The following is a 27,988-nucleotide window of genomic DNA, read 5'->3' as shown; positions in this document are numbered from 1 at the left end:
TAAGAGCTTTGCAATGCAAAGATAGCAGGTACAGTATGTTATAGCATCCCATCTTCACCCTAGTGATTCTGCAAGGGTTGCTCAGGCTCTTCTCCATTTTCTGTTCATTTCTCACACTATGATCTGAAGGGAAGAGACCAAGCCTACATTTTGCTACCAGCAAGCCACAGGTGATCAGCCATGACTTATTCCCCTTCCCCCTTAGTTTTCTTAGAATAGCAAGAGGAAGCAATCCCAGGCTGTAGCTTTGACATAGTTTTACTTAAATGCTATGACATGTTCAGAATAAATAACCTCTCCAGAGCTTTTGGGCAGCTGAGTTCAGTGGCAGGGAAGTGAGGGAAAAGAGCCACTAAAGCCCTGATACAGTCAGCTCAGTAAGCTCTTCTGCAACCCCAAGTAGGCCCCGTTGCCACAGGAGGGTAAAACAGGGTAAGAGCAATGCTCCCAAACTGGTTTCCAAACAACAGGCATGATTTTAATTTACAGAGCAGTACAGGAAGTTTAAATGAATCGTTAATTCTAAATTACTGCAATAAACACTCTAGGTAAGGTCTTCCTGTATTTAAGAGCTGTGCAGTTCTTCCTTGCAGCAGGCTCACAGCTACATCACCAGGACCTGAGAGAGAAAAAGCATTATATTAGCACTTCTACACACACAAAAAAAAAGCCATTTGAACTCTATTTGAACTCATCTTACTTAGTGTAACATGTCTTCCTCTACTCTGAAGCAATTTAATTTCCGGACATTGTGCTGGTATAAAAGCAGCAGCATGGGAACCTGTGTGTACACTCCTTACTAAGCTGTTAAGGAGCAAAAGCATCATTTTCAACACCAGCTCCTCAACTATCATCATTTCTGTTTCCTGTAGCTACTGACAGTGCCCATGCACCTCTCCATTTCCTAGTTGTTCCAGGATTATCCCCTGTAAGACTTCCATGCAGCTCTAGGAATGTATGTATTGCCAAGGGAAAAGGAAGCAGCAACTGCAAGACTCTTCATGCCACAACTGCAACAACCTGTTGCAGCCTGTGACATGGGAGAACAAATGTCAACTGGTTTCAGACGGTAAGTGAGCAGCCTTGTCCCCACGTCAGCATCTCAAAAAAACCTGAGGGCAGCAGATAAACATCCTTTTTCCCTCCAAGAGGCCCCACTACACAAGGTGTATCTCCTCATAAATAGACCATAGCACACACTGAGTGTCCACGGCATCCTGCAGAGGATTTCAATATGCGGTCACCGCGTTAAGAGCTGCTGGTTTTTCAGCCGTGCAAACCCTCTTTGAAGTGACCTTGATCTTATTAGTACCAGCAGTTCTGCTGAGCTCTCTTACCTTCAGGCTCACTTTGGTGGCATTCAGGTGGTGCTCCTCAGCCCTCTGACAGGCACTGACATGGCAGCAGACACTGTTAGAGTCAGGTTTGGTTTGTGTAAGTGAAGAGCTGAAACAGAAGTTTGATGTCAATTGCCTTTTGTCTCCCCTTTTTGCTTCTGGGTGCACAACCGCCATCCTCTCAACAGCAGCTTCTGCAGTCCAAGTTGCAAAGGTTCTAACTAGAACTTTTGTTCCTCTGGAGCTTAAGTGTTGGAGGTGCCACATACCTCCCTCCCCCTCAGGAGGAGCTTGCTCTTACCTCAACAGCAGAAGGGAGCACTGCATCTGTGACCTACACCAAAGCTTTATTCCAGCAGACGTAATGCCACATCATGTGGCAATGCAAGAGTCTGATGGACTTGCTTTATGGTCATGTCCACAGCTCACCAGAAACAGCAACATCCTAGCAGCCTTGGTAATGACCAGCTCCTCTCCTCTCACTGCTGTTACCACCAACTTAAATCTGGGACTTCAATCAATATTCAACTTGCTCATCCTTTCTTAAGGACCAGTCAATACTGCCAATATGTAAGGCAAGCTGCATACCAGCAAGCCTAAAACCTGTTAGAAGCTCCAAGTACAGATGAATTCCTCACATCCAGCAGCAGTCCAATTCAGAAACTTGTACTACAAATTGCTGCACAACTGTGACATCCATTTAAAGTATTTATACACACACAAGAACGACTCACAGATAAGCAACCTGCTGAGGTACTGCCAAAGTCTGGGGTGACTGCTGCCCAGCAATCTCTGCTGCCAGACAACCTTTTCTACACTTTTCTAGAACAGTTCACTGAAGTTTCAATGACACCAAGTTAACACACAAACTGTAAAGTAGCATGAAACCATCAGACCTGACTAGTCACTCAGTGCTTACCCGTCAGACAGGTTGTTACCATCTTCCACAGCTCATCCTTTTAACACAGCAAAGTCCACTTTGTTCCGAATCCTAAAGCACCTATTAAGAAGAAGAAACCAAATGCACTTGCTGAGTTCCACAGACCACTATCCAGTTCTCACACTGGAACATGAACATAGGGAACAAGTACACTCAAATCCCTGAAGATGACAAGGACTGTATCAGCAAAAATACCAGGTTTAACAGACACAGCAGAATGAAAACCAACGATGCCAAACGCTGAACTCCTATGGCACTGTTTTTTGAACATCCAAGCAGGAGAATGCTGCTGGGTGCAGATACCATACAGTGCAAGAGGTGCAGTAGTTCTTCATCCGTAACTGCTCATTTTAACATCCAAGCTTCCCGTATGCACCAGTGTCTAGTGATAAACTACACTGATGCACTGTTCATTGCACAAAAGCTGCCATGCAACTAAGAGGAAAAACAGACTCCATGAATCTCACTGAACAGAAACAGCAGCTTCGGAGTTCTTTTACTGTTTTATATATTCCTACTGTGAAGGATTTATACTTCCAGAATATTTCGCTTGTTTTACTTTAAACCTTGCATTCTAGGAAGAAAAGGCAGGAATTTTAGTGGTTATTACTGTACCACTGTAAACTGGCTGAGCTGTTCAGAAATTAACTCTTTAAAACCCAAAGATATAACCCAAATACTGCTGCTCAGTATGAAACAATCAAGCATCTACTTGACACAGGACAAAAATGCAGCATGTTTATGAAGTTACTTCAAGTTCAGACAGACACCACAGTGCTGTCTCTTCTTAGCTATAAGCCACCGAAACAAGAATCACTCCATGATCACATGGGAAACAGATTGTTTTAAGCCATCCAGAAAACTCAAACCACACAATATTGTGTTACAAATCAGGTACCTACACAAAAGCCTGAAGAGTAAGTTCAGCCCATTTCATTCAACAAGTTAGTTATACATCAGGTCCCACAACACACCATCTTTTGACGCTTACCAAGCTTTTCCACTTGAACCACTTTTTCATTTGTATCAAAAGCGTAAGTCAGTACCTGAAGGAGAACATAATGCATTATTGCGGTTCCTAGGATGCTACACTAAGTTTTGTCTTGCAGTTTTTATCCCACAGAGCTAACAGGTAGTTCAGTGGGTAAAGCGGAACCACAAGTTTATTCTGTGAGGCGTTTCCAACGACACGAACCTACAGAAGAGATCCTATCGGGATAGACCTCAACATTTCTGATACTATAACACAACAGATCAAAATCAACCAGACTGGAAAGGTATCTCGTACAGATCCTACTAAGTGTCTTTTTAACACAATCCTTTCTGTAACTTTCCTGCTAAGTGTAAATTACTTTTAGAAGTAAAACTACCAATTTAAGCAGTCAAGCTGATCACCTCCTTTTTAACTGAGAAATTTGTATGAGTGTTCTTTGGACAAATCAAAGTTAAAAGAAATTCCTCCCTTATAGTGAACCCCACATTAAAATACGGTAACGTAACGCTGAAACAAGTCCCTGAAACCCTCCACAAGTCAGTAAGCTTGGTATTATATAAACTTCCAGCCACTGAAAAGCAGAGCCCTTCAAACATTAAGGAATATACACAACCTCAGATGTCATACTAACCCTAGAAGGGGCTTCAGATTTCTGTGAAGTGCCATCCTGCATCTCTTCTCATCTTCTCTAATTACGTAGCACCTGAAAAAAAGCCAGATCAGGTTACAAACGGACATGTATGTGCATACAAACTAGCAGAACCTAAAGCAGCACTTAAGTGGTTCTAACAACCACAGACATTCCCAATAGCCTCTATTTGGCATCACACTTAAAGCTACTATAATGTCTGAATACTAACCCTACCTAATTTGACAGCTCTTAATTTCCTGTTTATTTTTCAGGAAAGTCAGAGTCACAAACTTTGCTCACTGATACAAACCACTGCTTGTTCAATACTCAGAATGGATGCCTACAGTGAGTCACACGAGAAGGACACACATGTAGATTTGTTCAGAAAGGCTATTCTCACTCACTCTTTTCAGAGCAGTTGAACATTTTGCCAATCATCACAACAATTTTCTCACAGCATTCTCAAGTTTAGGGGAAGATAAGCTCTTACATTTTCTAAAGCAACATTACATCTTCTCAGCAAGAAAAAACAGCAATGTAACAGCAAGCTCACCAAGGTAAAGAGATGCCGCTAACTTGCAACAGGCAAGGGTTGGAAAACAATCTGTCACACTGACTTACCAACATGCGAGTTCAGACACACTATCCCGTGGACATCCTAAAAAGAGTAAATTATTGTGTCTCAGTAATAGTTCTAAGTTGCTTCAGCATTTAGTAATTTATTAACACTTCGGCACTTTTCTACTGAATATGAAGCAGGCAGAGTATAGTCCAGTTACACTGTCCAAATGCTAATGCCAGAACAAATCATGTATTTTGAGATCAGAGCCATGGCCCAGTCTCTCACACATCTACAACAAAATCTATCTGCAATTTAAGGAACAGGAGGACCATGTCACAGAAGATACAACGAAGGGTGTTACCCAACAGTCAGCTGGTACTGTGATGTAAAGAAAACACATATGATATACCATTTTAAGAAAGCTTGCAAATATGCTCTAATAAACCATCTACAAGAATGCAGCATTGCGTGTATTCCTCTACCCGCTAGTTCTACTTCCTTTAGTAGGCAGGATGCACAATTCAAAAACACCAAAACAAGCTAATCCTGGGGATTTTACAGTAGCTGCATTTTGAACTATGTTTGCATAATTGTCCCACTAAGTAAACCTGTTACAGGCCTCATTGTCACCACTGCAATCAACTTTACAGTGAGGAAAGCACAACCTGTTACTCTTCTAGCCACGTTTTTCAATTCAGACACACAGCGAGTTGTGTCTATTTGCAGAATAACGAGGCATAACAATTAACTCTCCACAATGCCTGCAGAATAGCTTCTGTTTCTGAAGCCTAGCCAGTTAACTCTAAAAGAAAGAGGTCACTAGCTGCCATCAGGTACTGATTTGTGTTTCAAAATAAAATCCTGCTTCTATGTAAAAGGCAACCAAAAAGCTAAAGACTTGAACTTTTACAATCCTCATACAACTACCTCCACCTAGGAAAAAACAACTATTTCCTCAATACTTACCCTTAGGTGGAAACTTTCCAATGTGTTCCAGACATCACAGAAATGTCCCTGTAAGAAGAGAAGTATTTGGGAACAAGGTCATTGATTTAAATATACTTTTATCACAAACAATTCAACAGTTCTTCAGTGTTGTATTTGACAAGCTTCCCAATAAGAAACTTTCTATCTACTTGTTTCAACAGAAATACCAAGTTTAACCAGCACATGTGCATGAAAACCAACAATGCCAGCTGCTGAAATACTGTAGCACTGCTTTTTGAACACCCTGTCAGGAAGATACTGCTGGGTGCAGATACCATACAGTGCACAAGTGAGTCTGGTTAAAGTAGTACTATTTCCACAGGAAGTAAAGAAATCACTGCTCTCATGCTGAAACGCAGAAACACAAAGCTTACCTTTCACTAATGTGTTCCACAAAAGTCCACCGAAGTAATGAATTTGTACATCAGAAGGCCAGCAAACAGCCATTAGAATTCAAGTAGTCCAAAGAAGTTACAACTGCCCAGTGCTGCAGAGATGGTGCATGCATCTGCAAAGTCTGGAAATAAATAGATAGAACTGAACTACACTTCTGCAAATCTGGAACATGAAACTCATGCCCTGAATTCATCAGTATTTGAAAGAACTGCTGTCTGAATATTATCCCTTCATATAAGTAACACAGCTAATACGTTCATCAGCTGTGGGTTGCAAAAGAAGGGTTTTTTCTAAGCACTAGGTTCCAGGTTTTTGTCTACAGCAACAGACAAAAACTGAACACGTGCTGTAAGAGATCTGAATGCATCAGCTTTCATTTCTCCACTATTTTTAAAACAGCATTTGAAGCTATTTCTCAGTTTACTATATACTTACCACTAAACTGTCACCTTCCACAACTGTCTCTTCTATTTTTAGAGACAGGTGTACTTTGGACTAAGGTAACTGTGGCAAGAAAGTTCAATACCAGACATGCTGTCACAAGAACAATTTATACTGTGTCAAACTGGTATGTTATCTAGTCCAGCATCCTTACTACATGCCCTACTCCTGTCCTCTTACTAAGTACATTCTTGTAAGGTTTCATTACTTGCCTAGCTTCAGCTCAGGGCTTCCCATGTTAAGGATGTTTTCCTCTCCAGTAATCTTACACAGCGTTTTCTTCCATGCTACTTCCTAGACTCTCCTGAAGCCACACAAACTTGGTAACACCCTACAGTAAGAAGTTTCACAGCTTTAGCGATACATGCAAGAAACCAGCTTCTTTCTACTATCTCCACTGTTCTTGCATGGAAATTTTACCACAGGGAAACGATCAGAAGCTTCAGCTCTACGACACACCCCAGTACAGAAAGTGTGGGTGGGGCACCACCAGGAGACCAAGTGTGCAGTAGTTCTCCAGCATCTTCAGCAGAGAAGATCCCAGGTAGTGTCCAAACCAGATCAGACAGATTAAGTTTCCCTGCAGCGTTCAGCATCAAGTGAAACCAAAGCATTTTTATATACAACTTCTAACAAAAACTGCACTTATAAGTATTCAAGAACTCTTAAGTTTTACTTTTCATTCAAGCAGAGGCTACAAGCTCTTCATTTTGGTCAGACTGATTGACAAAAGAGATGTTGCACAGAACTCAATACCTTGGAAGCTTCACACAGAAGCTGCACAGTTATGAAACACTAACGCATTCATACTCAAATCATGGAATACTGTTTTTCCAAAACATTTTGTGAAGCACAGCAAAAAAAAAGCTACCTGAAGAAAATAGGAACTGTGAACCAAATAACAGCTTACCTTGCACATCAAGAAAATTGAGCAGTATTTCATCTTCCAAAAGTAACAAACTACAAGAAAAAAAGTAGTAAGAGCTATCAGATATGGTTAAATAACTGAAGGTTCCTGAAGACAAAAGCTAAGTTGCAGCACTCCGTTTAACAGTTGTAATAAGCTTGAATTTCATGTTTATTTACCCAGTTCTAATCAGAATTGAAATTTAGTTCATTTCTGAGTCACTCAGCAGTTGAACAGAAAGATTCATCACACGAACTGCAGAATGAGCAAGACTCCACGCACCACCTCGCTATGCCTTACCAAGGAAGAAGTCCCACTTCTAGATCCAGGAGGAGTCTTTCAAGCTAGAGTACTTCTCAGGTAGGTGCCTAGAAGAGTCACATTTAGCCATGAATTTTGGACCAGTATTGTAATCTGCAACTAATGAAGAGTAATTTTTGCAGTCCTACTCCCTAGAGCTACCAAGCTGCAGCTGAGAAACCCCAAACTTCCTTTACAAAGATTAATTCAAGCATATAAGGAATGCAACTTGACCTGCTCTCATTATGTGTACAGCACCTATGTTTAGTCTCAGATCATCAATTACATTTTGAAGGAAATTAAGCCAGCAGATCTTAGGTCTTTTTCTGACAACATCCCTGTTCAGCACAGGCTACTTTTATCTGAAGAGCTGTTAGTTTGTTGCTGACAGATTTGGTTACTCAAGTATTTGAGTGAGACAGATCACCCTTTGGTTATTTACATCTATCGATTCACAGGTAAACTTTTCAAACAAATTTCTACCAGCCTTGTCATCTAAGAGTTAGCCACACTCAAACCATTTCTAAACATTCACTAGTCGTGTTTCCAACACCTCTGAGAAAGGTATTTGCAACTGGGACAATGCTTGTGAAGTACTGCCATCATAAAGAGCTTTCCCTTTCAGCTTAGTCATGTTCACATCAGATCCCATCCTGGACAGAGAGGCAAGAGGGGGAAAAGAATCCTTTAATCTAAGACTTGCTATGCTGCTACAGTTATTTTTGCGATAATGTATAACTTCAGATTATTGTATTAAGATTCAGGAGCAGAGAATTAGTTTACTGAAAAGTTATTCTGCATGGAATAGACAATCTCAATAATACAAATTGATTTTATCATCATTTGAATGTATTAACCATATTTTGCAACAGACTTTTGTCCAAGCTGACTAACCACTTTTGCATTTTTAATGTTGGCACAAACACTTGCATTAAGCTTAAATTCTGTCTTCACCCTTACTCAGCTCTCAAAAACATAACCTGCATTTCCTTAAGATACAGAAAAATAATCCTTCAAGTACCAGTCACAAAAAAGTCAGAGAAAGAGGTCTAAATTGCCCTTTGTAATGTGAGTATATATATACAAGTATGCAAATGCATACACTTTTCTACACTGTGCTGCTGCTATGTTACAATATTTGGAACTTATTTTCCTATTTTTAATTACATAAATCCTATGATCCACTGGTTAACAGAAGTCAAGCTGCAGAAGCTAGCATTTCAGCAGGATTATCAGCCACTGCATCAAGGCTATTATACAGTTGATAGAGGACAGCACAGAAGACACTTATAAACTTAGCAAAAAGACACATTATATTTGTTTTCCGATAGCCTCGGACACAAGCCAAATACACTCACCCTAAGCCAAACATGACTAGGTTGCTTGGTTGACAGCTGGACATTGACTTCAGGCCATGAAATATCTGAAGAGCAACCACTGCCACCATTTGTTAGTTTTCTGTTCACTGAGGTGAATCTTGCAGAATCCCGGAGTTCTCAGCAGTACAGTCATCTTCCTCCTCTATTTCAATCACTTCAGTTGATTTCACATGTTTTTTTTCTGGCTTTGATTTTTTCTTACTGGGAATTTTGCTGCTTATAATGAAAGAGCTGTTCTCCTAAGAAAACAGAAGACAGTTCACAAGTCTAATTTTGAAATACCGTAAAAAGTTAAGGTTTTGGTAGTAACTCTGCAGACTCTAAGAGAGAACTCCAGAATTCCTATGCATTCCAGCATTATTTCCAAAGAGGAAAGCATGGATTCTCAAACAACTTCCTTCTACATTACAGATCAGGATTCATAGGCATCATACCATCAAGTCTGGATCTAAGCTCAATAATTAAGTACTCAAAACATTATCTACTAATTCTTTAACCTCAGAAGAGAGAGAAGGTTAGAGAATTTCTGAAGTTAAGGAATATTTACTCACCACTACTCTGGCATCAAGGTCGTCTTGATTATCAGAATTCAAGCTGTCATCATCATCACTGAAATATAAAAACGCAAATCCAGCTCTGTACGTTTATAGCAGCTTAAAATGCATAAACTATTTTCCTACCACAACCCCTGGTTTCTCTTCATGCATATGGAAGTGCTACAGCCTGTAGGTGTAAGATAATACTACTTCTACACAAGGCTGTTCTCAAATTACAGTTTCTGATCACAGAATTACATCCCAACTAGCAACACTGTCAGGATGGAAGCAATGTTTAGTGGGAGAATAAAGATTTAGAAGTAGACATCAATAGCAGTATTGAAATATTTAGGATTACACTGCCAAACAAGCTAGAAAGTCAGCAAGTTAGAAAACAAACACAATACAACAAAGAAAGTAAGAGGACAGGCCTCAGCTAACAAGAGTACTGATAATACAATTGAGAAATATTATCTCCATACTGCCATGAAATTCCACTGTCATACACAGGTTTTTCTCTCAAGACAGAAAGAACTACCAGAAAGAGATTAAGCCATTTTAGTACTACAGTTTCAACAAGTGGCACCAGAAGGACTGGTTCCAAAACCTCAAAAGTCTTCTAGTACTTATTTTATATAAAGAATTGAGTGTCTGGATGAGCTGGCTTCCATTTATTTACAGAATTTTGTTTCTTTGGTTCTTTTTTAAAAGAACAAGCTAATGACTGTTACTCATTTTATAGGCTCACCCTAATACTTCAACTTGCATAAGTTAGCATTGTGAGTGATCACTTAAGTGAACAATAACTGAAAGACAGCTTTGTACCTTTACGCTGTCTTTTAGGCTTTCTACTTTTAAGGGGCTGAGTATATTTACAACATTAATTATCTTGCTTATTTACTGACCCCTTTATTGCATTTAAGCTAAGTGACCATAAAGAAATACTCAATGCTTAAAAAAAGTGAAAAAAATTTAAAACTATCCTTTAGTCTTTGCCATAAAACACTCCACATCTTTATGTGGGGTAACTATAGAGGAAGAAATTTCAATAAATACTTTCTTTAAACATTTCTACCACGTCATTTTAATGAGACAGTACAGATCACGACTTGAAACAATGATCAGTCTTTAGATTAAAAACATCTCATTCTACAGTAAGTTCCAAGTCACATTTACAAGCACAGGCTCAATGTTTTGTTCCCAAAATAAACAATGCTTTCATAAGCAGACACTCATATTCAGATTATGCAATGCTGATAATCGGCTAAAAGCACAGCATAGGAACTGAACCTGACACACCTTCAACTGCCACAAAATCACATGCTACTACAAGCAACTGTACTACCTCCTGAATTCCTCAACTGTAACAGCAGCAGATCGTACAGGTCTCCCTGGGACAGAGTTAGCTTTCCTCACAGCAGCCTGCATAGTGCTGTTTTGGATTTGCAACTAAAATAGTGGTGATGCCCTCCCCACGACAGCAAACAGGCTGGAGGCACAAACTTACATTTTAGTTAAAAATTAAACAGCAAGTTTTATACCACCTGAAAATATAAAGAGGAACTTACTTTGTCTCCTGAATAGGGGAAATGGGGCCTTCATCATCTAAATATTTATGTTTCCGTACCACCAGACATTCTTTTTCTAAATCTTCACTAGCCTGAAGATCTTTTAAAGCTTTTTTAAGATGTTCTTCATATTTAAGCACCTCAATGTACTGGAAATATCCCTTCGCAGCTGCTTGCTAAACAAAAATGCATCAGGTGAGATCTTAAAAACAGCACAATAAAACATTTGTATCATAGAATGGTTTGGGTTGGAAGGGACCTTTAAAGGCCATCTAGTCCAATCCTCCTGCAAGGAGCCGAGACATCTCCAACAAGATCAGGTTGCTCAGAGCCCCGTCCAACCTGGCCTTGAACATTTCCAGGGATGGGGCATCAACCACTTCTCTGGGCAACCTGTGCCAGTGTCCCACCATCCTCAGTGTAAAAAATGTCTTCCTCATGAACTGAACTGTATTATTATATTGACACCTGTATTTTAGCTGTGTCTATCATAAAGGTATTAAAGAGACAACATCAAGTGTCCTATTTAACAGAAGTAAAACTGTTTCACTGTTCTTACTGTTTTACATCAGATAGAAGCACAACATATGCAATTTGAACTCACTGTTTTCAGAATAAATAAATATAAAAAGAAAGCATTTATCCCAGAAAATAGAGGACTCACCTCATAGCCAAGAACCATCTTTAAGGGAATATCCTTCTTCCCATAATGTTTTTCAACAAAAGGGAATTGAAAACCTCTGTCTAGAAGCCTTCTCTTTCGCTCTCGAGGTGAGGCTGTCGGTGGTGGCCTCCTCTTAGGCATTTGTGTGCTCTCATGCTTCTTCATCTTCTTCTTGCCTGAGCCACCGCTATATCTTCTGTGTGCAGCAGCCTTAAACTTCTTTCCCCTGAAGTGGTAGGCAAAAATTGCTTTCAAATTGAGTTTCGACTTCTGCTTCCCGGAAGTTCCCAATGATTTCACTGGACTTTGAGGGGATAGAGAAGAATCTGAAGAGCTTTCGCTGTCAGGCATTCCCGCAATTGATTTAGCTTGTTGCCGTGAAGACACGGATCTTCTTTGCTTTGAAGGTGTGATGGAGCACTTAGGATGGTACTCATTGTCACTAGCAGCAGAGAGATCATTGAAGAAAAAATGAAAATATTTACTTTCAAAAGAATGTATACTTTTATGATACATGACACAGATTCTTCACATGAAAAATTCTAAACTAGAGACAAAAACTCACATTTCTGAATCACTACTGTCCAGTAGAACCTCAACTGAAGCAGCTGATGATTTATGTATACTGTTAAGCTTATCTGAAGGCTCCTCAGGAGCAGCATTCTTCTGCCTTGAACATGAACACTCCGTTCTTGTATTTGTTTCACATGCACGTTCCTTATATGGTTCTTTCTGTTGGCTGCATATCAGCTCTTGGCCATCAGGGTAATCAGAGCTACAAGCCTGAGGTTCATCTGTATCACTCATGTTTCAGTTTGCCATAAAAATCACTGAGAATTCAAGAAATTAAAGAAAATTCTATGTTAATCAGGTAACAAGCCTTCCACCACTCCACCTTACAAGGTAAACTTACAAGAACAATCTGTGAGTAAACTTTAACATAGATTCTCCTACAAACCGTGAGCAAATGTATTAACCTTCAGAGTAACAGCTAAGTTGCAGCCAGTTATCTCGAGATATCGATAGTGCAAGGGTCAGAAGGGATTTTTACAGCTCTTTCAGCGCAACTCCTGCTCAAAGCAAAGTTAACTTCAAAGTTTCATCAGATGTTCAGAAACTTGTTGATATGAGTTATGACTGTTTCAACCCTCTCCCTACTAGGAATACGTTAGCCCTTATTTAAGCACATATACACGTAGCCATTAGTTTTTTATACTTGCAAGGATGTTGTAGTTTTAAGTCATACACAAATACCTACCTTCACTGTGGTTTACAACCTTTTAAACTAATCCAGTGTCATTACTTCATGAGAAGTAATGCTATCTGCCCTCTTCTCTTTTGCTAACTACATGATACCAAAAGCCTCTTGCTCTAACTATCAACCCTTTGTTCACTGGAGACTAGTCCCACTAACAAAATGCTAATTTTCAGTTGAACCTGCAAGGCAACTCAATCCACCCCTTCAGCTTCTCAGGTCTATACAACAGGGACTGAAAGATGCAGCAGAGGAACCTGTCCTTCCTATGTAATAGCCTCGAGTTATTTTACTTGCTCTTTAGTCATTTACTAGTCTTGTAGATCTCTATCTTTGCAATTTTACCGTGCTTTTTACAGTTTCACAAACCTCTCCTCATACCCATTAGTATTTCAAATGTAGTTACACGCATTTTAACATGTGAGGACACTACAGCAGAACTCATCTAATGTCCTCAGATAACCTGCTATTGCCTGGATAACAATTTCATGTTTCAGACCACAGATTACTGCACAGACTCAGGAAGAAAACTTCCCAATAGCATAGGAAGACAAAGGTATGCAACAGCAAATGAAGAAGTCTGAAATTACAGTAGATATACAGACTAGCAGTAAAAAATTAAGAACAGCAGGTCAGAACAAATGGCTACAGAACACGAATAACTATGACTCCTCACAATCTGAAACTCCATTTCCTCTCTAACCTCTCAGCTACAGTGACCTTAAAGTTTTTTTTCAGAACAAAGAGGATAAAAGTATCACAAATCTGCTGCAGCCATACATCAGTGACTGATTTTTAAGCAGTCCACATTTAGATGACTTTTTGCATGATCTAACTGTTTCAGGGCAGAACCCACCCCGTTGCATTTTTCAAAATGAAACTATTTCATCCCAAATATGCATTAAATACAGGCTCAGAAGTACACTATACCTTAAACTCATCCTAATGCACTTAAAACAGCAGCACAGGAGTTTAATCTGCCCTTCACTGTGAGGAAGGTGATTTTTGACAGCAATCTGCACCTATACCCTGAACAAACTGCAGGCACACAGCCAACATCAGTTCACCCAAGATCTGACAAACACAACGTCCAGAAACAGAACTGATACCATAACACCAGCCTAAAGAAACTCCCTGAGACTCAATTCCGAGTTTTAGAAAGTAGGCATTCTTTATTGCAGCACTGGGGACACATGGGGATAGCTCCGCCCAAACGTGTGTGCCTTTGTCCAAAAACAAAGAATACGTATAGAGGTTATACATACATATTCATTAGTTTTCCAAGATATCATTAGTATATTAATCACATTTCCTGGAACTATTTAGCATATTTAAATGTCCTTTGTGCGTGCGTAGTAAAATGGATCAGAGGTCCTCTGGGGTCTCTAGTGGTCGCAGGCCCCCAAAAGTTGGTCGTCTTTAGCTGAACTCTTTGCTGGCGCGTGCTCAATATAGACAGAATCATAGAATGGTTTGGGTTGGAAAGGGCCTTCAAAGGCCATCCAGTCCAATCCCCTGCAAGCAGCAGGGATATCTTCCACTAGATCAGGTTGCTCAGAGTCTCATCCAACCTGGCCTTGAATGTTTCCAGGGATGGGGCCTCCACCACCTCTCTGGGCAACCTGTGCCAATGTTCTACAACTCTCACTGCAAAAAAAATTTTCCCAATATCTAATCTGAACCTACCTCGCTCTATTTTGAAACCACCACCCCTTATCCTATCACAACAGAGTTGCTAAAGAGTTTCTCCCTGTCTCTTCTGTAGGCCCCCTTTAGGTACTGGAAGACTGTTATAAGGTCTCCCTGGAGCCTCCTCTTGTCCAGGCTGAACAGCCCCAACTCTCTCAGCCTGTCCTCATAGGAGAGGTGCTCCAGCCCTCTCATCAACTGTGAGCCTCCTCTGGACTTGCTCCAACTGGTCCATGTCCTTCTTATGCTGGGGACGCCAGAGCTGGACGCAGTACTGCAGGTGGGGTCTCACCAGAGCAGAGCAGAGGGGTAGAATCACCTCCTTCGACCTGCTGGCTACGCTTATGCAGCCCAGGATGTAGTTGGCTTTCTGGGCTGCAAGCATGCATTGCCAGCCCATGTTGAGCTTCTCGTCCACCAGCACTCTGAAGTCCTTCTCCTCAGGGGTGCTCTCAATCCATTCTCCGCCCAGCCTGTATTTAAGATGCTGGGCAATCCCAGGCACAAGCCTGTTGCCAAATATCCACTGGCCCAAACGGGTTCAAAACCACTATCTTCCTTGCTCAGCCCTTGAGCAAGAAGCCACTTATTTAAAAAAAAAAACAAATCCATCTGTTATCTAGTTAAGCTCAGTAACTATTGAACTTATCTCTGCACTACCTCTACAGAGAAGAGCATCTGTGAACAATTTGCTTTTTCAGTCTGGTATCAGAACAGCCTAGCACCAAAGCACCAACACATGCAATAACGGCACTGCTAACTACACCGGTTGAGGCTGGTACTCACGGTTTGGCAGCTCAGCATCATTCACCGCCTCTGCCGCTGCTCTGGTCCTAACAGCCAGCCAGATCTCCTAGGGAAGAAAAAACAACAAGATTAAACTGGCTGATTAATTCACACAAACTTCTATCCTCCCAAAAGAGCCATTCATTGCTCCGACAACATCTGAAAAGGCGCTGGACACATCACTCGCCCCCCCCGCCCCCCCAAACTCGCCGAGCTTGGCTGCCAGCAGCGCCGTGAGGCCGCGGCAGACATTTTGTACGTGAGCACCCCCGCGTTACGGCGCTCGGGGACGCCCCGCCGGCACCGCTCCCGAGGACACCTCCCGCTGGAGCAAGCCGGGGCGGGCCGCCAGCCTGCCCCGGGCCCTTCCCCGCAGACAGGCTCCCCGGCGGAGGCGCTCGGCGAGCGGGCATGACTCGACACCGCCGCGACTCTCCCACCTCACCCGGGTGCCTGGCTCCTGTCGCCCCAGCGCCGCGGATGGCAGCGGATGCTGAGGGCGCCCTTACCGCCTGCCTCCCGCCTCTCCCGTTGCCGCTACAAAGGACACAAAATGGCCGCCCGAGAGTTTAAATAGCACCGGGGGGGGGGGCGCTCGCGAGAGGCGCGCGGGTTGACGGGAGGGGAGGGGGAAAGGCCGTGCCGCCATGTTGGTGGTGGCGGGGTGGGCGGTCCCCGGGGCCGGCCCGCGGTAGGGGCGGGCACTGTTGTCGTGCAGCCCGGGCGGCGGGGAAGGTACGTGCAGCTGGGCGCTAAGGGGGCCGGGGATCGTCCGCTGGTGCTTTGGCAGTGCAGGGCAGCTCCCGGCTGTCTCTCCTCTTCGGCCGCTCCCCGTCCCGCCCGGAGGGTCCGGGCTTCCCTTCAGGGCGCAGCTCCAGCGCTTCCCGCCCGGTGTGAGGCTCCGAGGCGCTGCTCGTTGCACCGGTCGGCCTCTCGTTACTGCTGTCCTGCCCCTCCTTCTCTCTGCCGCCCGCCCTCCCCCGAGCCTGCGGCTCCAGCCTGGATAAATCCCCGCTTTCCTCTCGCAGCCATGCTGACTCCGGTCTCAGCTTTAAGATTTCTTCGCTCCGGCGCTCTGCTGCCTTTCACTGCCTGGATGCTCCCCCTGGCGATGGCAGTCCCGCCTGGCCCGCTTTGCTCTTGCCCTGCTATCAGCCACCCCTCCCCAAATCCCCGCCGCTCGAGCAGGTGTCGCTGCTGTCCTGCCGCCTTCCTCGGCCAGGTACGGGATCTCCTTGCATCGCCCCGGCTGAGCAATGCAACCTCTGCGGACACAGCTGTAGATGATTTGCTCTTCTTGGTGCCATTGCTAAATTTCTCTTCTCTCACTGACTGCCATCTTCAATTTTTCCCTGATATTTCTTTCCCCCGACCCTGACCCATCTAGCCCACCTGTAACCTTTCCTTTCTGGCTTCTGTCATCCGAACTAGTTTTAATTCAGATTTTGATACTAGATCCCTACCCCATTAATAGAAGGGCTACCATTTAATCTGCATTCTCCTGGTCCTCAATCACTCTCTGATATTTCCTCCCTGTTTGGAAAAGATAGACTTTTAAAGTATTTTTAAATGCTTGTTCTCTCCATTATTGTTGCACCATCCCAGATATCCTCCTAGTAATCTTATTATCCCTTTGGCATTTTTTTTCTTTCTTTGAAAGTCTTCTGTAGTCATTCCGTGTCACTCCACCCCTCCATGATGGAACTTAATTGTCTGTTGTTGTCTCCTTTCAGGTTTTCCCTCTCCCACACCACACAAACTCCCCTGTGAATACTCTTCTGTCTGGTGGCAACTCAGGGATCTACTTCTCTTTTGCTTCCTTTCTGCTAAGGACTACTGCCTAGCAATCAGAGCAGGGCTATTATGGTACATCAGGCTTTTGCCACTGTCTTTCCCTCCTTTCTTGATTGTGAGAAGCTGATTGGTGTACTTTAAACAGCAGATTATGGTCTAGGTGTTATATCTGAGCCTACTTATTTAAACGGTGTCCAAGTCTTGCCTCTGCCTTTTCCACAACAGCAGTTCTAGCCTGTCTTCTCAGTCTGCCTCAGGACTTCTTCAACTGGTGTCTTGAGTACTGGCACAGCCTTCTTCTGGAGATGGCAAAGGGTTCTTGAGGGCATGAGGATGATCTAAAACAATGCTGCCAAAGCCATCTTCCCACGTTCTTTCTCTGAATTACTCGCTTTTAGTGTTTGGTGCACACTTACAGTCTTGGAGTCTGATCTACTCCATCTGATAGTAGGCTTCTATTAGAGACACCAAACCCAGCCTGTTACTTTCTCCTCCACGGCCAGAGGAGGGAGGGAGTCACTTGTGGAGGTGGATAAGACTGAGAATTACTAAACACAGGTAGCTGTCTTTTTCCCTTTCTCTACTGCTTGCTACAGCACTTTGAGCTCTAACAGTTCAGTAAGGTGCCTGCTGTGATCTCGCAACTCTTTATTTCTTTTTTCCACTGTTTTTTTTTCCTTTATGCAGACTCGAGAGGCCTATGGTATAAGGACAGTTAGGATTTTCAACAATCATAAAAGCTAGGAAATTTTAAAAATAGAAGCTAAGAGTATACATAAACAACTAGCTCACATCATAGTCCTTCCTAACAAAAGCTCTGTCAGGTCTGGAAATGTAATTAAGTTTTTGGCTTTTTCCTCTGAGGCCTGAGATCTGGATGAGTGGGACCCATTTTATTTTTCTGCTGTGTGCAGCAGTCATGTGTCTAAGGAGTTAATGATTGCTGTGGCTGATTTAGAGATAGCACATAATCAGCTTTTTCTGCTCTGAGCTAGTCCTTTACCCTAGTAGTTGACTTCACTGTTGCAAAGCTGACTGAAATATAGTTCATTTGTAAAGGTGTTCTTAAACTTACATTCAAACAAAACTTTTTGTTACGGGCTCTGTACCCATACAGAACCTGATACTGCAGAACTTGCTGCTGTTGTTTTCTGTTTTGCTGCTAGCTTGTTCCCCCCTGGAATGGAAAATGCATGCCCAGAATCAATTGGAAACCATGTCACAGCTGAGGTTGAAAGTCCACCGTAGCCAATGCTGGAATAGTAAACATTAAGGGAGAGAAGACCTGAGGAGGCAGCTAATGTGCTCAGAAAAGCCCAGCTTTCTTTCAAAAATAAATTATGACTCCAGACTTACAAAGGACAGTGTGGGATATGTTTTGCCTACACCCAGTTGTAAACTTGAGGACTGGCATATGTAATGCTCTGAGCCAGCTATAGAGTTGACAGACACATCTTCTTCCAAAGCACGTAAGAAAATTGACATTAGTATTGAAGCTGTTAGTCTTTTGTTTGACAGTAGAACTACAATTCTATTGTTGTCTATGTATTCTTGAGTGAAATTGAAAAATAAGTAACAAATTTTTAAAAGCCTCTTTTAATCGTTAAACTATTATCCTTGTTGACAGATCAGTCACTCCTACAGCGTGGTGCGTTGTAATTTCTTCCCTGAAGAAACCAGCGCCAATTAGGAAATGGCCAAAGTTGAAAGGTTTGCTTTTCACGTTCCAAGTCTGGAGGAGCTTGCTGGGGGTAAGTCATGCAGCGTGTAACTTCTTACATACTTATAATGTACTCTTATAACTTATCTTAAAGATCTTATCAAAACCTTTGTATAGGTAATACATACATAAAGTTCCTGCTCTTAGCATGCTGAGATGTAAAGAAAAGCACTCTTTTTCTATATGCTATTATTTCTTTAAAACAAACAATGACTCCTCCCCCAACCCCCAAGTGATATTTAAGCACATAAACAGGCTCTCAAACCCTTTAAAACAGTCTGCTGCATTTGCAGATTTGTGCAACGGTTGTGAAAGTTTGACAACTACAGGCCAAACTTACTTACACATACGGGATCATCTGTCCTCCTCTGCCCTCCAGTATTTCTTTCTTTCAGGACTACTCAAAACACAGCTGACAGGATGCAGTATAGCATGGCAGGTCCTCTTGCTTGAACCTAGTTGGCTCCTCTTTTGGTGATTGCCTTCGAACCAGGCTACAGGAAACATTTTATTTAGTTTGTTTCTTTCCAAAGCCTTCACAAAAGGTGCTCAGAATAACAGAAAGGTTGAGATTGGAAGAGACCTCTGGAGGTGATTTGGTCCAACCCATCTGCTCATGAGCTTCTTTCCTTGCCCTAGTAGAAAGGCATTATTCCTTCTGCTAGTCTGTCTCCTGCAGTAGATATATTAAGGGTGGGTTTTTTTCCCTTTCAGAGTGGTCCTCAAGTTCAGTCTGCCAGTCTTCCAAATCTGTGTCAGTTTGATTTTTCTATGCTTTAAGAAAGTATGGTCCCAGCAGTACCCTCAAAGTAAATAAGGAACTACCTGATTTGAGATCACAGACTGGATTTTCTATTCTTTAGTTTGAGACATCTGTCAAACCAGACCCCCGGGCATGAAAGAACTTTGACCTTTTAACACAGTATTTGAAGCAGTGTATGTGAAGGCAATCATGCCCTCAATTAAGGTTTGCAAGTTGTTTCCGAACAATGAACTTGTTTCAGTCAGAATCCTTCTTGTTATTTGAGTGACGTTGCAGGTTCTGAGCCTAAAAACATGGATATGAAGCAAAACCAAAAGTTTAGATTTGGGGCTGTTCATTACTATCAGCACCATTCATTATCTATCTTGTAGTGACATGGCACTTGCTGGAAAATCTCCAGGTGACAGGCGATATCCTGAGACAGCAGAAGTTTCCAGACAGCAGAGACAGTTTGAGATTATAATTAAGCACTTGCAAACAGTCTAGTTATATTTAAAGAAATTATTCTCACTTCAGCTAAAACTTTCTTCTTCCTTTGCTCTCACATGGTGTTTGACCGTGATCATAATTGTCTGCTTTCGTGAAGCAAAACCACTGCTGGATGTGGTTTAAGTTTACCCATGTTACTTCACATTGTGCCGTTCCTAGTGCTACTAGGAACAATCAGTTATTGTATTTCAATTAAAAAGTTTTTAGAATTCTAAAAGTGAATGAATATAGCTAACAATTATCTGAACAAGATTTTGTTCTTCTCTGAAGCTCTGACTCAGTAAACAAGTGCTTACAGACAGTAACATTAAAATCAACGGAGTTACTTAGAGTAAGCATAAATCCTTTAATGTATCTTGCTGAAATAAAGCCTAAGCAAATATATTTATTGTTGTTAGTAACTTGTCAAACTCTTGGTAATTTTTCATTGCAAATAACTTTGCTGTTATTTTTTATCATAGTTTTGCAGAAAGGGCTTAAAGAAAACTTTGCTGATGCTCAAGTGTCTGTTGTAGACTGTCCTGATCTGACTCAGGAACCCTTCAACTTTCCTGCTAAAGGTAACCTAGCATTCCCGTCTTCCACTAAGACTTCTCCAGTTCTTTCTACCTGATCCTACTGGCTTTGATCTTCTAAAGATGTTGGGAGAGCTTAAATTGTTTTTTCAGGTAGAGAATATGCATGAGAGGAAACCTTCATTTTTAATCCTGGATTTGCTTCCTAGTTGATGTATGAACAAGGACAAGTCATTACCAAGTACTTGTATTCTTTTTCTTAACCTATGATTGCAATACTTATTTCATAAGCTTTATTTAGTGTACTGAAAAGGTTTTGAAAATAAGTTATCTTCTAGATAGAGAAATTTTTTAGATCCATGCCAATCACTGTCTGAACCTAAGGAGCTGTGCTTCTTTTTAAATTCCTGCCATTTGTGTATGTTGGCGAAGTGAAACTGTCTTATTCTGAGTGCGATTCATGTTCTTTGACATTAGCTGTCTGGAAGACAGACGTATCATCTGTGCTACTCCCCTGTGCTACTCACCTCCAGAAGGTGATTCATCCTTTCTTAAAATACATGTCCAAATAAGTGTGATGAATTGTCCTGAGACTTGGGCATCCAGCTTTGCTGAAATTTTGCAAGTGGAATCCCAGTGGGTGTATCCACTGTGTGGTGAGAGCATCTTACTGGACAACTGGCAAATGGCAGCTGTTGCTCACGGTAATATTTTTTTGTGCCTAGAGAATGTTAATTTTACAGCAGGTTGCCTAGCATTAAATCCTACTGTGAATCCTACTGGGAATCCACTCTCCTTGGACTTCTTAATAGTGCTACACTTTATCTAAGCATGCTAGGCAAATAGTGTTCTCAAAGTGTTTTAGAAGTTTGAGGAACCAGTTCTTCAGTGGGTTAGATGACATGCTCATTTAAGATTATTAGGAAAAAATATTTTGCCAAGCTAACTGGCTGTATTGTTCCAGGAATCTGCGGAAAGCCTAGAATAGCAGATGTGGGAGGTGTTCCCTACCTCATACCTGTTGTACAGAAAGAAAAAGTGAGTTTTTTTTTTCTGTAACTGTGGGATTGAATATGTTTGTTAAAAGAAAAGCAATATATTGTTGAAATATGAAAAAAACTAAGGACTAACAGATACTATAAGATTCCACTTGTGAAAGAGACTGACTTTTCAGTGTTTTATGAGATCGATTCTGATATGCGTTAAACACAGACTCTGTCAGGAAATCTTACACATCATAGCAAAAATAGCATATAATGGTTGATGGTTCATCTTCTCCTGCCCTCTAATACAAGATAGTTTTGGAAACGTGCCATCTGTGACAGGAGCCATGGAAGGAACTACTAAACAAGGGACTTGTCTGCATGTTTATATATGGCTTGCTGCATGTCTGTGATTTCAAGTCACAGCCATGCCTCTCTCTAAAAACTAGCAGTATTTGCATTTTCAGGCCAACACTGGATTCACATTACTGTTCTTTTCCAGGAACATCATGCCTCCTTTCTGACATCTCACCCCATCTGCCTCTATATGATATTCCCTTCCATTTTTTATTTTACACATATAATTTTCAATAAGAACAATAATTCAGTTTTGGGGGTAAAATGACAGGGGAACATAAAGGCAGACTCTGCCTTTCAGAAGAAAGATGGACATGTACCCAATTTGTTACTACCAAATATTGTAGTTCAGAAACTATGTTCAACCTAATTATCTGAAATAGTAATGAGGGTGTTGGGAATTAAATTCATCCAGAGGTTACAGTGAACAGAATGACAATTCCAAATCAGAGCACCACACCAAAACCAAAGGATTATTTATCTTTTGCAGGTTTATGATCTAAATACAGTTGCAAAAGACATAGAGCTGCCTGGAGCTTTCATTCTTGGAGCTGGAGCTGCCTCATCTAAGGTTGTTGGAGTAAATGCTGAGGTCAGTAAATAAGTGTGATGTTTCTCAATGAGTTCATGGAAGTATCATAATAGTAGAGCAATGTCATGCTGGGTATTTCCCATTTAAAACAATACATTTAATAAACACCTTTCATGCCAAAAGCACATAAAATACATTAGAAGGAATTCAGATGAGGGTTCATCCAATGAGGTGCGTACTGCTGAGATAATAGAGATTAATTTTTAACATGTAATTCTGCAGGAAGCATGCGATTGCTTTGAAGCCTGCAAGAAACATGATTTTTTCAAACTGATTGCCAAAGACCTGACCAGAGGTTTTAATGACTAGATTAAGAAATGTCTGTCAAAGTTACTGGTACATGCCTTTGAAATGCTCCCTGCCTTTTGCCTTCTTTACCTTTAGTCCTTACCTGACTTTTAAAGATGCCACATACAAAATGATCAGCTGCAGGAGAGGCAGAAGATGACAACTACTGCCTATGGAGGCTTTGGTTGGTGAGAGTCTTTTCAAGCATAAATCCCTGGTCTTGCCATCTCCTTTTGATATATTTATTGGCAGATGAGATAGTCCATCTCGGCATTACATTTGGACTACTACCATAGTGGTTGTTACGGTAGACTGAGAAAGGATTACACAGAATTCCAATACTTGCATGCAGGCCTCAGATCTCAATGGTTAGACTTTTAAAAAAGAAAAAAACTAGCATTCATCTTCACAGAACATTAAATTTAACCCTCTGGAAAACGTAAAACTGTTTTCTGGAGTTTTCAATTACATTACAATATTAGTACATTTTTCTTACCAGTACAGACCTCGTCCTGAGAGATAGAGCTGTGTAACAAAGGGAATTATTTATTGGCATCATGGTCCAAAGCTTAATTTGCATTTATGTGAGTTCTATTCATTTGACTGACTCTGAGATGTTCTTAATTACTTACTTGACTTATTCTTACATGTTCTTTTTCTCAGCTTATCCCTATTGTTCAAACTAAGAGTGAAAAAAAGCCTGCTGTCAATGGGAGCTACATTGCTCAGATAAATCCTGCAGATAAAGGGTGCCTTCTAGAGAAGTACAGCAGTAAATATACTGACTGTGAGTTTGGGCTGTTGGCCAACCTTTATGCCAGTGAGGGCCAACCTGGTAAGGTACGTACTTGGATCAAAGGTGACTTTGCTTGCAGAGCTTTGTGGCTGAAGGGAAACCCATGTTTCAGTGTTCTCCTGTCAGTTTTCTGTGGTAATAGTAAAGTAGTGATTCCATTAAAGAAATATCCAAACATAAGGACCTGATGCTTGTTTACGAGGGGAAGAATTGGTGGAAACGGAGAGGCATTTGAATTTTTGAGGGATAAGTATTAGTTTACTAAAACTTTTCCATTATAAATCATCCAGACCAAACTAGCAGTGATTTAGGATAATGGTTGTACAATGTACTTGTGTAAATCAGGCCTGGGCACTTGTCTAGTATTTGTAGAAGTGCTTCCCCAAACACAGGCAGCGCAAAGAGGTGTTGGCAGAGCAGTCAAAAATCTGACTACTGCATGGAAACTGAGCAATCTTCTCTACTTCCAGGAGTTTCTTCAGAACAGAGTTGAAGCCAGCTAGTGGACCCCAGAAAGGGGTTGCTTATACCATTGTCTCATGTGTGAGTAAATGACTTGCTGCCCAGCACCCTTCTCAGGCAAAGCTAGCATTGAACAGAAAGTCAGGAGTGTTGGTCAGGTTGCAAGGATGCAAGGGAAGCTCACATTTTCAAAAAGTAATCTTGAGTTATAAGCTTGGGAGAATTTCAGAGCAGCTTCCACAGACTTTTGCAGACTGTTACAGCAGGAGACAGCAGTGACAAACTAACTTTATTCTCCAGGTCATTGAAGTGAAAGCCAATGGACGAACTGGGGAACTTAACTTTGTGTCTTGTCTGAGACAAATTTTAGAGAAACACTATGGAGAAAAGCCAGTTGGGATGGGTGGTACGTTTGTCATTCAGAAGGGGAAAGCAAAGATTCACATTATGGTAAGTTCTCAATTCATTTAACTTTCTTCATCTTTCTGAAAACAGAAGTATAAATCAGGGTGTAACATCTTAGTGCCTTGACTTTGTTTTGTACTTTTAAATGTATGCCTAGACGGTTAGGATAAGCAGTGTATTAAAGTAAGGAGCTGACATTACAAAACTGATGTTACAAAACTAGTGATGCTGTATTACTTGACCTGAATACTGTCATCTTTTCTTTTGAAATATGCAGGCAGCTAAAGAACTGTAGAGCTATTGTAAAATGAATTGAAATGAAATACATGAACTGAGATGATAACTATAAGAAGCAATAGACTTTTAAAAAAATAACTGAGCTTCTAGAATATACCAGGAAGAAATCCTCATTTCAGTAGTTCTCCCACTACCTGTGCAATAAAAGAAGCAATATTCTGGTTGCTTCTATTTCTGGCAGAAATGCAGTAATGGGCACTGGTGGGCTTCTTTTGGGCAAGAAGGAATGTGAACAGACTAGTAGGGAGGGGAAAAGTGAAGGAAAGTTGCTAGAGAACACGTGTCTTGATACAAGTGTCTTCCTTTCACTTATAAAGCTTTTACTTTTGCTGTAGCCTCCAGAATTTTCTGCCTGTCCTCTGAACACTGATGAGGAGGTGAATAACTGGCTGAAGTTCTTTGAAATGAAGGCTCCACTGATTTGTCAGACAGTATTAGTTTCCAGAGATCCAGTGAGTGTCTTTCTGATATCTAAGTGTAAACTGAGACTTGTAATGAATTTTGTCTCGCATGTGATTTTCATTTTAAGAACAGGAGTATGTATATATTATGTTACGTGCTTCCAGAGGTGGTATAATGAAGTAGAAGCTTCTCATTTCTGTCACTGGTTTGAAGTGAGGCTAGGTCAATCTGTTCTGAAACCTCGTGGCTGTTCATAGCGAACTTAATGGTTCAGTTCCAATTGCAAGTGTGCAAGTGTTTTTGTCCAAAAGCCAACAGCACCGTTTGCATTCACTGCTGGCCACAGCAGGAGAAATGTCAAAAGCATGGAAGCTTGTTCAGCCATATTTTTGTGTAGTTCACTTTCATAAGAACTGTCTCTGCTAATGCTGTCGAAATACGTGAAGCATGTGTCTCATAATTGCTGATGCAAATTGAAGTCTGCAAAGCCTCATGCTATAAAGTCACCTAGCATCTTTCACAAGCACTAAATTCAACAGTAAATAATTCAGGAAAAAAAAAAAAACAATCTGGTTTCAAAAGCCATTAAGATGCTCATCATTAGGAAGACTATTCATTTAAAAGTAACCAGAAAACCATAGCTGAAAATTACTATTTTTATAAATAACAATGCAGTCATAAGTAATATCAAAAATACTTTTCCAGAGTTAAATGAGTCATGCTGTAGGCTTGAATGTGTTCCAGAATGTAGCTCTATTGTGTCATTATGTTTCAGCCTTTGACCTAAAGCTAAATTGTTTGCATCTTCCCAGAGTCTGCTTGGAAAGCAGAAGTACTTGGAAAACAGCCATCGACAGCTGCTCCATTCAGAACCAATGCAACTTGTGTAGTGGATGCAGCTGGGTTATTCCCATCTGTATCCACTGCAACCTCAGCAGCACTCAGCTGAGCCTATGGCTTTGGAAATGTTCGAGTGTCAGTACAGAGACAGGAGTAGAAGCTGGCATTCAGATGCCGTAGCATTTCTCATCAGTATCCTCTTGCAGCCCAGAAAACCAATCGTATCCTGGGCTGCATATAAAGAAGCATGGCAAGCAGGTCAAGGGAAGTGATTCTCCCGCTCATGAGACCCCGCACGGAGTGCTGCATCCAGCTCTCGAGCCCCAAGAAAGACACGGACCTGTTGGAGCAAGTCCAGAGGGGGCCATGAAAATGGTTAAGGGTCTGGAGCACCTCTCCTATGAAGAAAGTCTTAGAGAGATGGAGCTGTTCAGCCTGGAGAAGAGAAGGCTCCAGGAGACCTTATTGTAGCCTTTCAATATATAAAGGGGCTTTCAAGAAAAACGGAGAGAGACTTTTCACCGAGGCATGTAGTGACAGGACAAGAGCAATGGTTTTAAACTGAAAGAGGGTAGATCTAGACTGGACATAAGGAAGAAATTCTTCACTATGAGGGTGCTGAGGCCCTCGCACAGGTTGCCCAGAGAAGTTGTGGATGCCCCATCCCTGGAAGTGTTCAAGGCCAGGTTGGATGGGGCTTTGAGCAACCTGGTCCAGTGGAAGGTGTCCCGGCCCAGGGCAGAGGAGTTGGACTAGGTCGTCTTAAGGTCCCTTCCAACTCAAACCATTCCATGATTCTATGACATATAAAACTGGTAGGGGTGATTGCACAGTTTAGCATGCTAGTTTGTTATTTTATTCGCTATTCTTCCCATTTTGATCTAAGCTGGCGCTCAGAATTGGAATAGAGATTGTCCCTTTATCACATGGGTCTGTGGCATTCCGTGCGAATGGGTTCTGATTTCCAGTAGAGGTTCCTTGGTGTGACTGCTTTATTTAATCCCAACAGAAAAAAAAGAGGGGAAATAAAGGAAATATCTGGGAGACTAACACCAAAAGTTGGGGTCTGTCAGAGTTTCTAAATTATTTTGTCTCTAATGTCCTATGGTAAAGCGTTGTACAGCTCCTCCTCTTTTGTCTTATCAATTTCACAAGAGTATTGCAAAACTGCACAAGTTTTTGCAGCTTAGTGTTTGGAGAGATGTGTGGGAATACACTGTATAAAGGAGAGACTATCCTAGGACTTTCAAATACTGTTCACATGAACACGTGTTCACGGGCGTTTCTCCGGTGACAGGGCTTTGACCTGCGTGTGGAGCATACCCACTGCTTCAGCCACCACGGGGAAGGAGGGCACTACCACCAGGACACCAGCCCAGACAGTGTGCAGTACCTGGGGTACCTCCTGCCCGCTGAGCTGCTCTTCCGCATCGACCGGCCCCGGGAGACGCACCTCATCGGGAGAGACTGAGACAGGAAGGCGCTGGGGAAGGTGTAGCCTTTTCATCTTTCTAAAATACACATGCTGATTTTTCTAATGCTTTTAATGATGCACACTTATCAAAGCCAAGAATAAACATGAGAGCACTAAACTGACGACTTCTTCATGTCTCCTATGAGGACAGGCTGAGAGAGTTGGGGTTGTTCAGCCTGAAGAAGAGGAGGCTCCAGGGAGACCTTATAGTGGCCTTCCAGTACCTCAAGGGGGCCTACAGGAAAGATGGGGAAAAACTCTTCAGCAGAGCCTGTTGTAATAAAACCAGGGGTAATGGTTTTAAAATAGAGGGAGGTAGATTCAGATTAGCTATTAGGAAAAATTTTTTTTTCAGTGAGGGTGGTGGGACACTGGCACAGGTTGCCCAGAGAGGTGGTGGATGCCCCACCCCTGGAAACATTCAAGGCCAGGCTGGATG

At 41.7% G+C, this 27,988-nt stretch overlaps 2 protein-coding genes and 8 non-coding genes across 15 annotated transcripts; 1 reads left to right on the top strand and 9 right to left on the bottom strand.

Moving 5' to 3' along the window:
* Positions 1 to 240: 240 nt before the first annotated feature.
* TAF1D (TATA-box binding protein associated factor, RNA polymerase I subunit D) lies at positions 241 to 15,875 on the bottom strand. 4 transcript variants are annotated; one of them, XM_086739641.1, is made up of 18 exons: positions 15,813 to 15,875; positions 15,373 to 15,439; positions 12,208 to 12,472; positions 11,643 to 12,126; positions 10,979 to 11,154; positions 9,426 to 9,483; positions 8,854 to 9,113; positions 7,496 to 7,563; positions 7,199 to 7,248; positions 6,709 to 6,868; positions 5,826 to 6,619; positions 5,431 to 5,478; positions 4,524 to 4,560; positions 3,903 to 3,974; positions 3,269 to 3,323; positions 2,257 to 2,337; positions 1,338 to 1,446; positions 241 to 619 (listed from the first exon to the last, which is right to left on the bottom strand). In XM_086739641.1, the coding sequence occupies exons 3-7, from the start codon at positions 12,447 to 12,449 to the stop codon at positions 8,958 to 8,960; spliced, it is 1,116 nt and encodes a 371-aa protein (XP_086595767.1). In that variant the 5' UTR covers positions 12,450 to 12,472; positions 15,373 to 15,439; positions 15,813 to 15,875; the 3' UTR covers positions 241 to 619; positions 1,338 to 1,446; positions 2,257 to 2,337; positions 3,269 to 3,323; positions 3,903 to 3,974; positions 4,524 to 4,560; positions 5,431 to 5,478; positions 5,826 to 6,619; positions 6,709 to 6,868; positions 7,199 to 7,248; positions 7,496 to 7,563; positions 8,854 to 8,957. The 4 variants fall into 4 exon arrangements, with proteins under 4 accessions (XP_086595767.1, XP_086595769.1, XP_086595768.1 ...); XM_086739643.1 differs by having other exon boundaries at positions 5,826 to 5,968; XM_086739642.1 differs by lacking the exon at positions 6,709 to 6,868 and having other exon boundaries at positions 5,826 to 5,968.
* Positions 1,168 to 1,297, bottom strand: LOC147602397 (small nucleolar RNA SNORA25). Its single transcript, XR_015257599.1, has one exon. It is a non-coding gene; the product is annotated as a small nucleolar RNA SNORA25 (small nucleolar RNA).
* On the bottom strand, positions 2,453 to 2,591 carry LOC147602396 (small nucleolar RNA SNORA8). Its single transcript, XR_015257597.1, has one exon. It is a non-coding gene; the product is annotated as a small nucleolar RNA SNORA8 (small nucleolar RNA).
* Positions 3,374 to 3,506, bottom strand: LOC147602395 (small nucleolar RNA SNORA18). Its single transcript, XR_015257596.1, has one exon. It is a non-coding gene; the product is annotated as a small nucleolar RNA SNORA18 (small nucleolar RNA).
* LOC147602394 (small nucleolar RNA Z40) lies at positions 4,278 to 4,350 on the bottom strand. Its single transcript, XR_015257593.1, has one exon. It is a non-coding gene; the product is annotated as a small nucleolar RNA Z40 (small nucleolar RNA).
* LOC147602393 (small nucleolar RNA SNORA1) lies at positions 5,071 to 5,202 on the bottom strand. The gene has a single exon (XR_015257595.1). It is a non-coding gene; the product is annotated as a small nucleolar RNA SNORA1 (small nucleolar RNA).
* On the bottom strand, positions 5,599 to 5,737 carry LOC147602392 (small nucleolar RNA SNORA8). The gene has a single exon (XR_015257598.1). It is a non-coding gene; the product is annotated as a small nucleolar RNA SNORA8 (small nucleolar RNA).
* Positions 6,069 to 6,195, bottom strand: LOC147602391 (small nucleolar RNA SNORA40). The gene has a single exon (XR_015257605.1). It is a non-coding gene; the product is annotated as a small nucleolar RNA SNORA40 (small nucleolar RNA).
* LOC147602390 (small nucleolar RNA SNORD5) lies at positions 7,380 to 7,451 on the bottom strand. Its single transcript, XR_015257604.1, has one exon. It is a non-coding gene; the product is annotated as a small nucleolar RNA SNORD5 (small nucleolar RNA).
* Positions 15,876 to 16,053: 178 nt separating the features above from the next.
* Positions 16,054 to 27,671, top strand: BKGD (beta-keto-L-gulonate decarboxylase). Of its 3 annotated transcripts, none has more exons than XM_086739639.1 (9): positions 16,054 to 16,107; positions 18,794 to 18,917; positions 20,600 to 20,698; positions 21,618 to 21,691; positions 22,484 to 22,585; positions 23,537 to 23,713; positions 24,432 to 24,581; positions 25,169 to 25,285; positions 27,373 to 27,671. In XM_086739639.1, the coding sequence occupies exons 2-9, from the start codon at positions 18,860 to 18,862 to the stop codon at positions 27,544 to 27,546; spliced, it is 951 nt and encodes a 316-aa protein (XP_086595765.1). In that variant the 5' UTR covers positions 16,054 to 16,107; positions 18,794 to 18,859; the 3' UTR covers positions 27,547 to 27,671. The 3 variants fall into 3 exon arrangements, with proteins under 3 accessions (XP_086595765.1, XP_086595764.1, XP_086595766.1); XM_086739638.1 differs by lacking the exon at positions 16,054 to 16,107 and adding an exon at positions 17,110 to 17,238; XM_086739640.1 differs by lacking the exons at positions 16,054 to 16,107; positions 20,600 to 20,698 and adding an exon at positions 17,110 to 17,238.
* The last annotated feature ends 317 nt before the right edge of the window (positions 27,672 to 27,988 follow it).

The sequence above is a fragment of the Chlamydotis macqueenii genome, chromosome 1, assembly GCF_036417535.1.
Source record: "Chlamydotis macqueenii isolate bChlMac1 chromosome 1, bChlMac1.mat, whole genome shotgun sequence".
NCBI lineage: Eukaryota > Metazoa > Chordata > Aves > Otidiformes > Otididae > Chlamydotis > Chlamydotis macqueenii.
Note: the sequence above shows the minus strand (reverse complement) of the source record. Positions and strands in the feature narration are given on the sequence as shown.

Coding starts and splice junctions, on each gene's coding strand:
- TAF1D (XM_086739641.1), bottom strand. CDS start 12,449: ATGAGTGATACAGATGAACCTCAGGCTTGTAGCTCTGATTACCCTGAT. Junction 12,127..12,207: donor GACAGTAGTGATTCAGAAAT/GTGAGTTTTTGT, acceptor TTCTTTTGAAAG/TAAATATTTTCATTTTTTCT. Junction 11,155..11,642: donor AGATGGTTCTTGGCTATGAG/GTGAGTCCTCTA, acceptor ATTTTTGTTTAG/CAAGCAGCTGCGAAGGGATA.
- BKGD (XM_086739639.1), top strand. CDS start 18,860: ATGGCCAAAGTTGAAAGGTTTGCTTTTCACGTTCCAAGTCTGGAGGAG. Junction 20,699..21,617: donor CTTCAACTTTCCTGCTAAAG/GTAACCTAGCAT, acceptor GTATTGTTCCAG/GAATCTGCGGAAAGCCTAGA. Junction 25,286..27,372: donor TATTAGTTTCCAGAGATCCA/GTGAGTGTCTTT, acceptor CTCCGGTGACAG/GGCTTTGACCTGCGTGTGGA.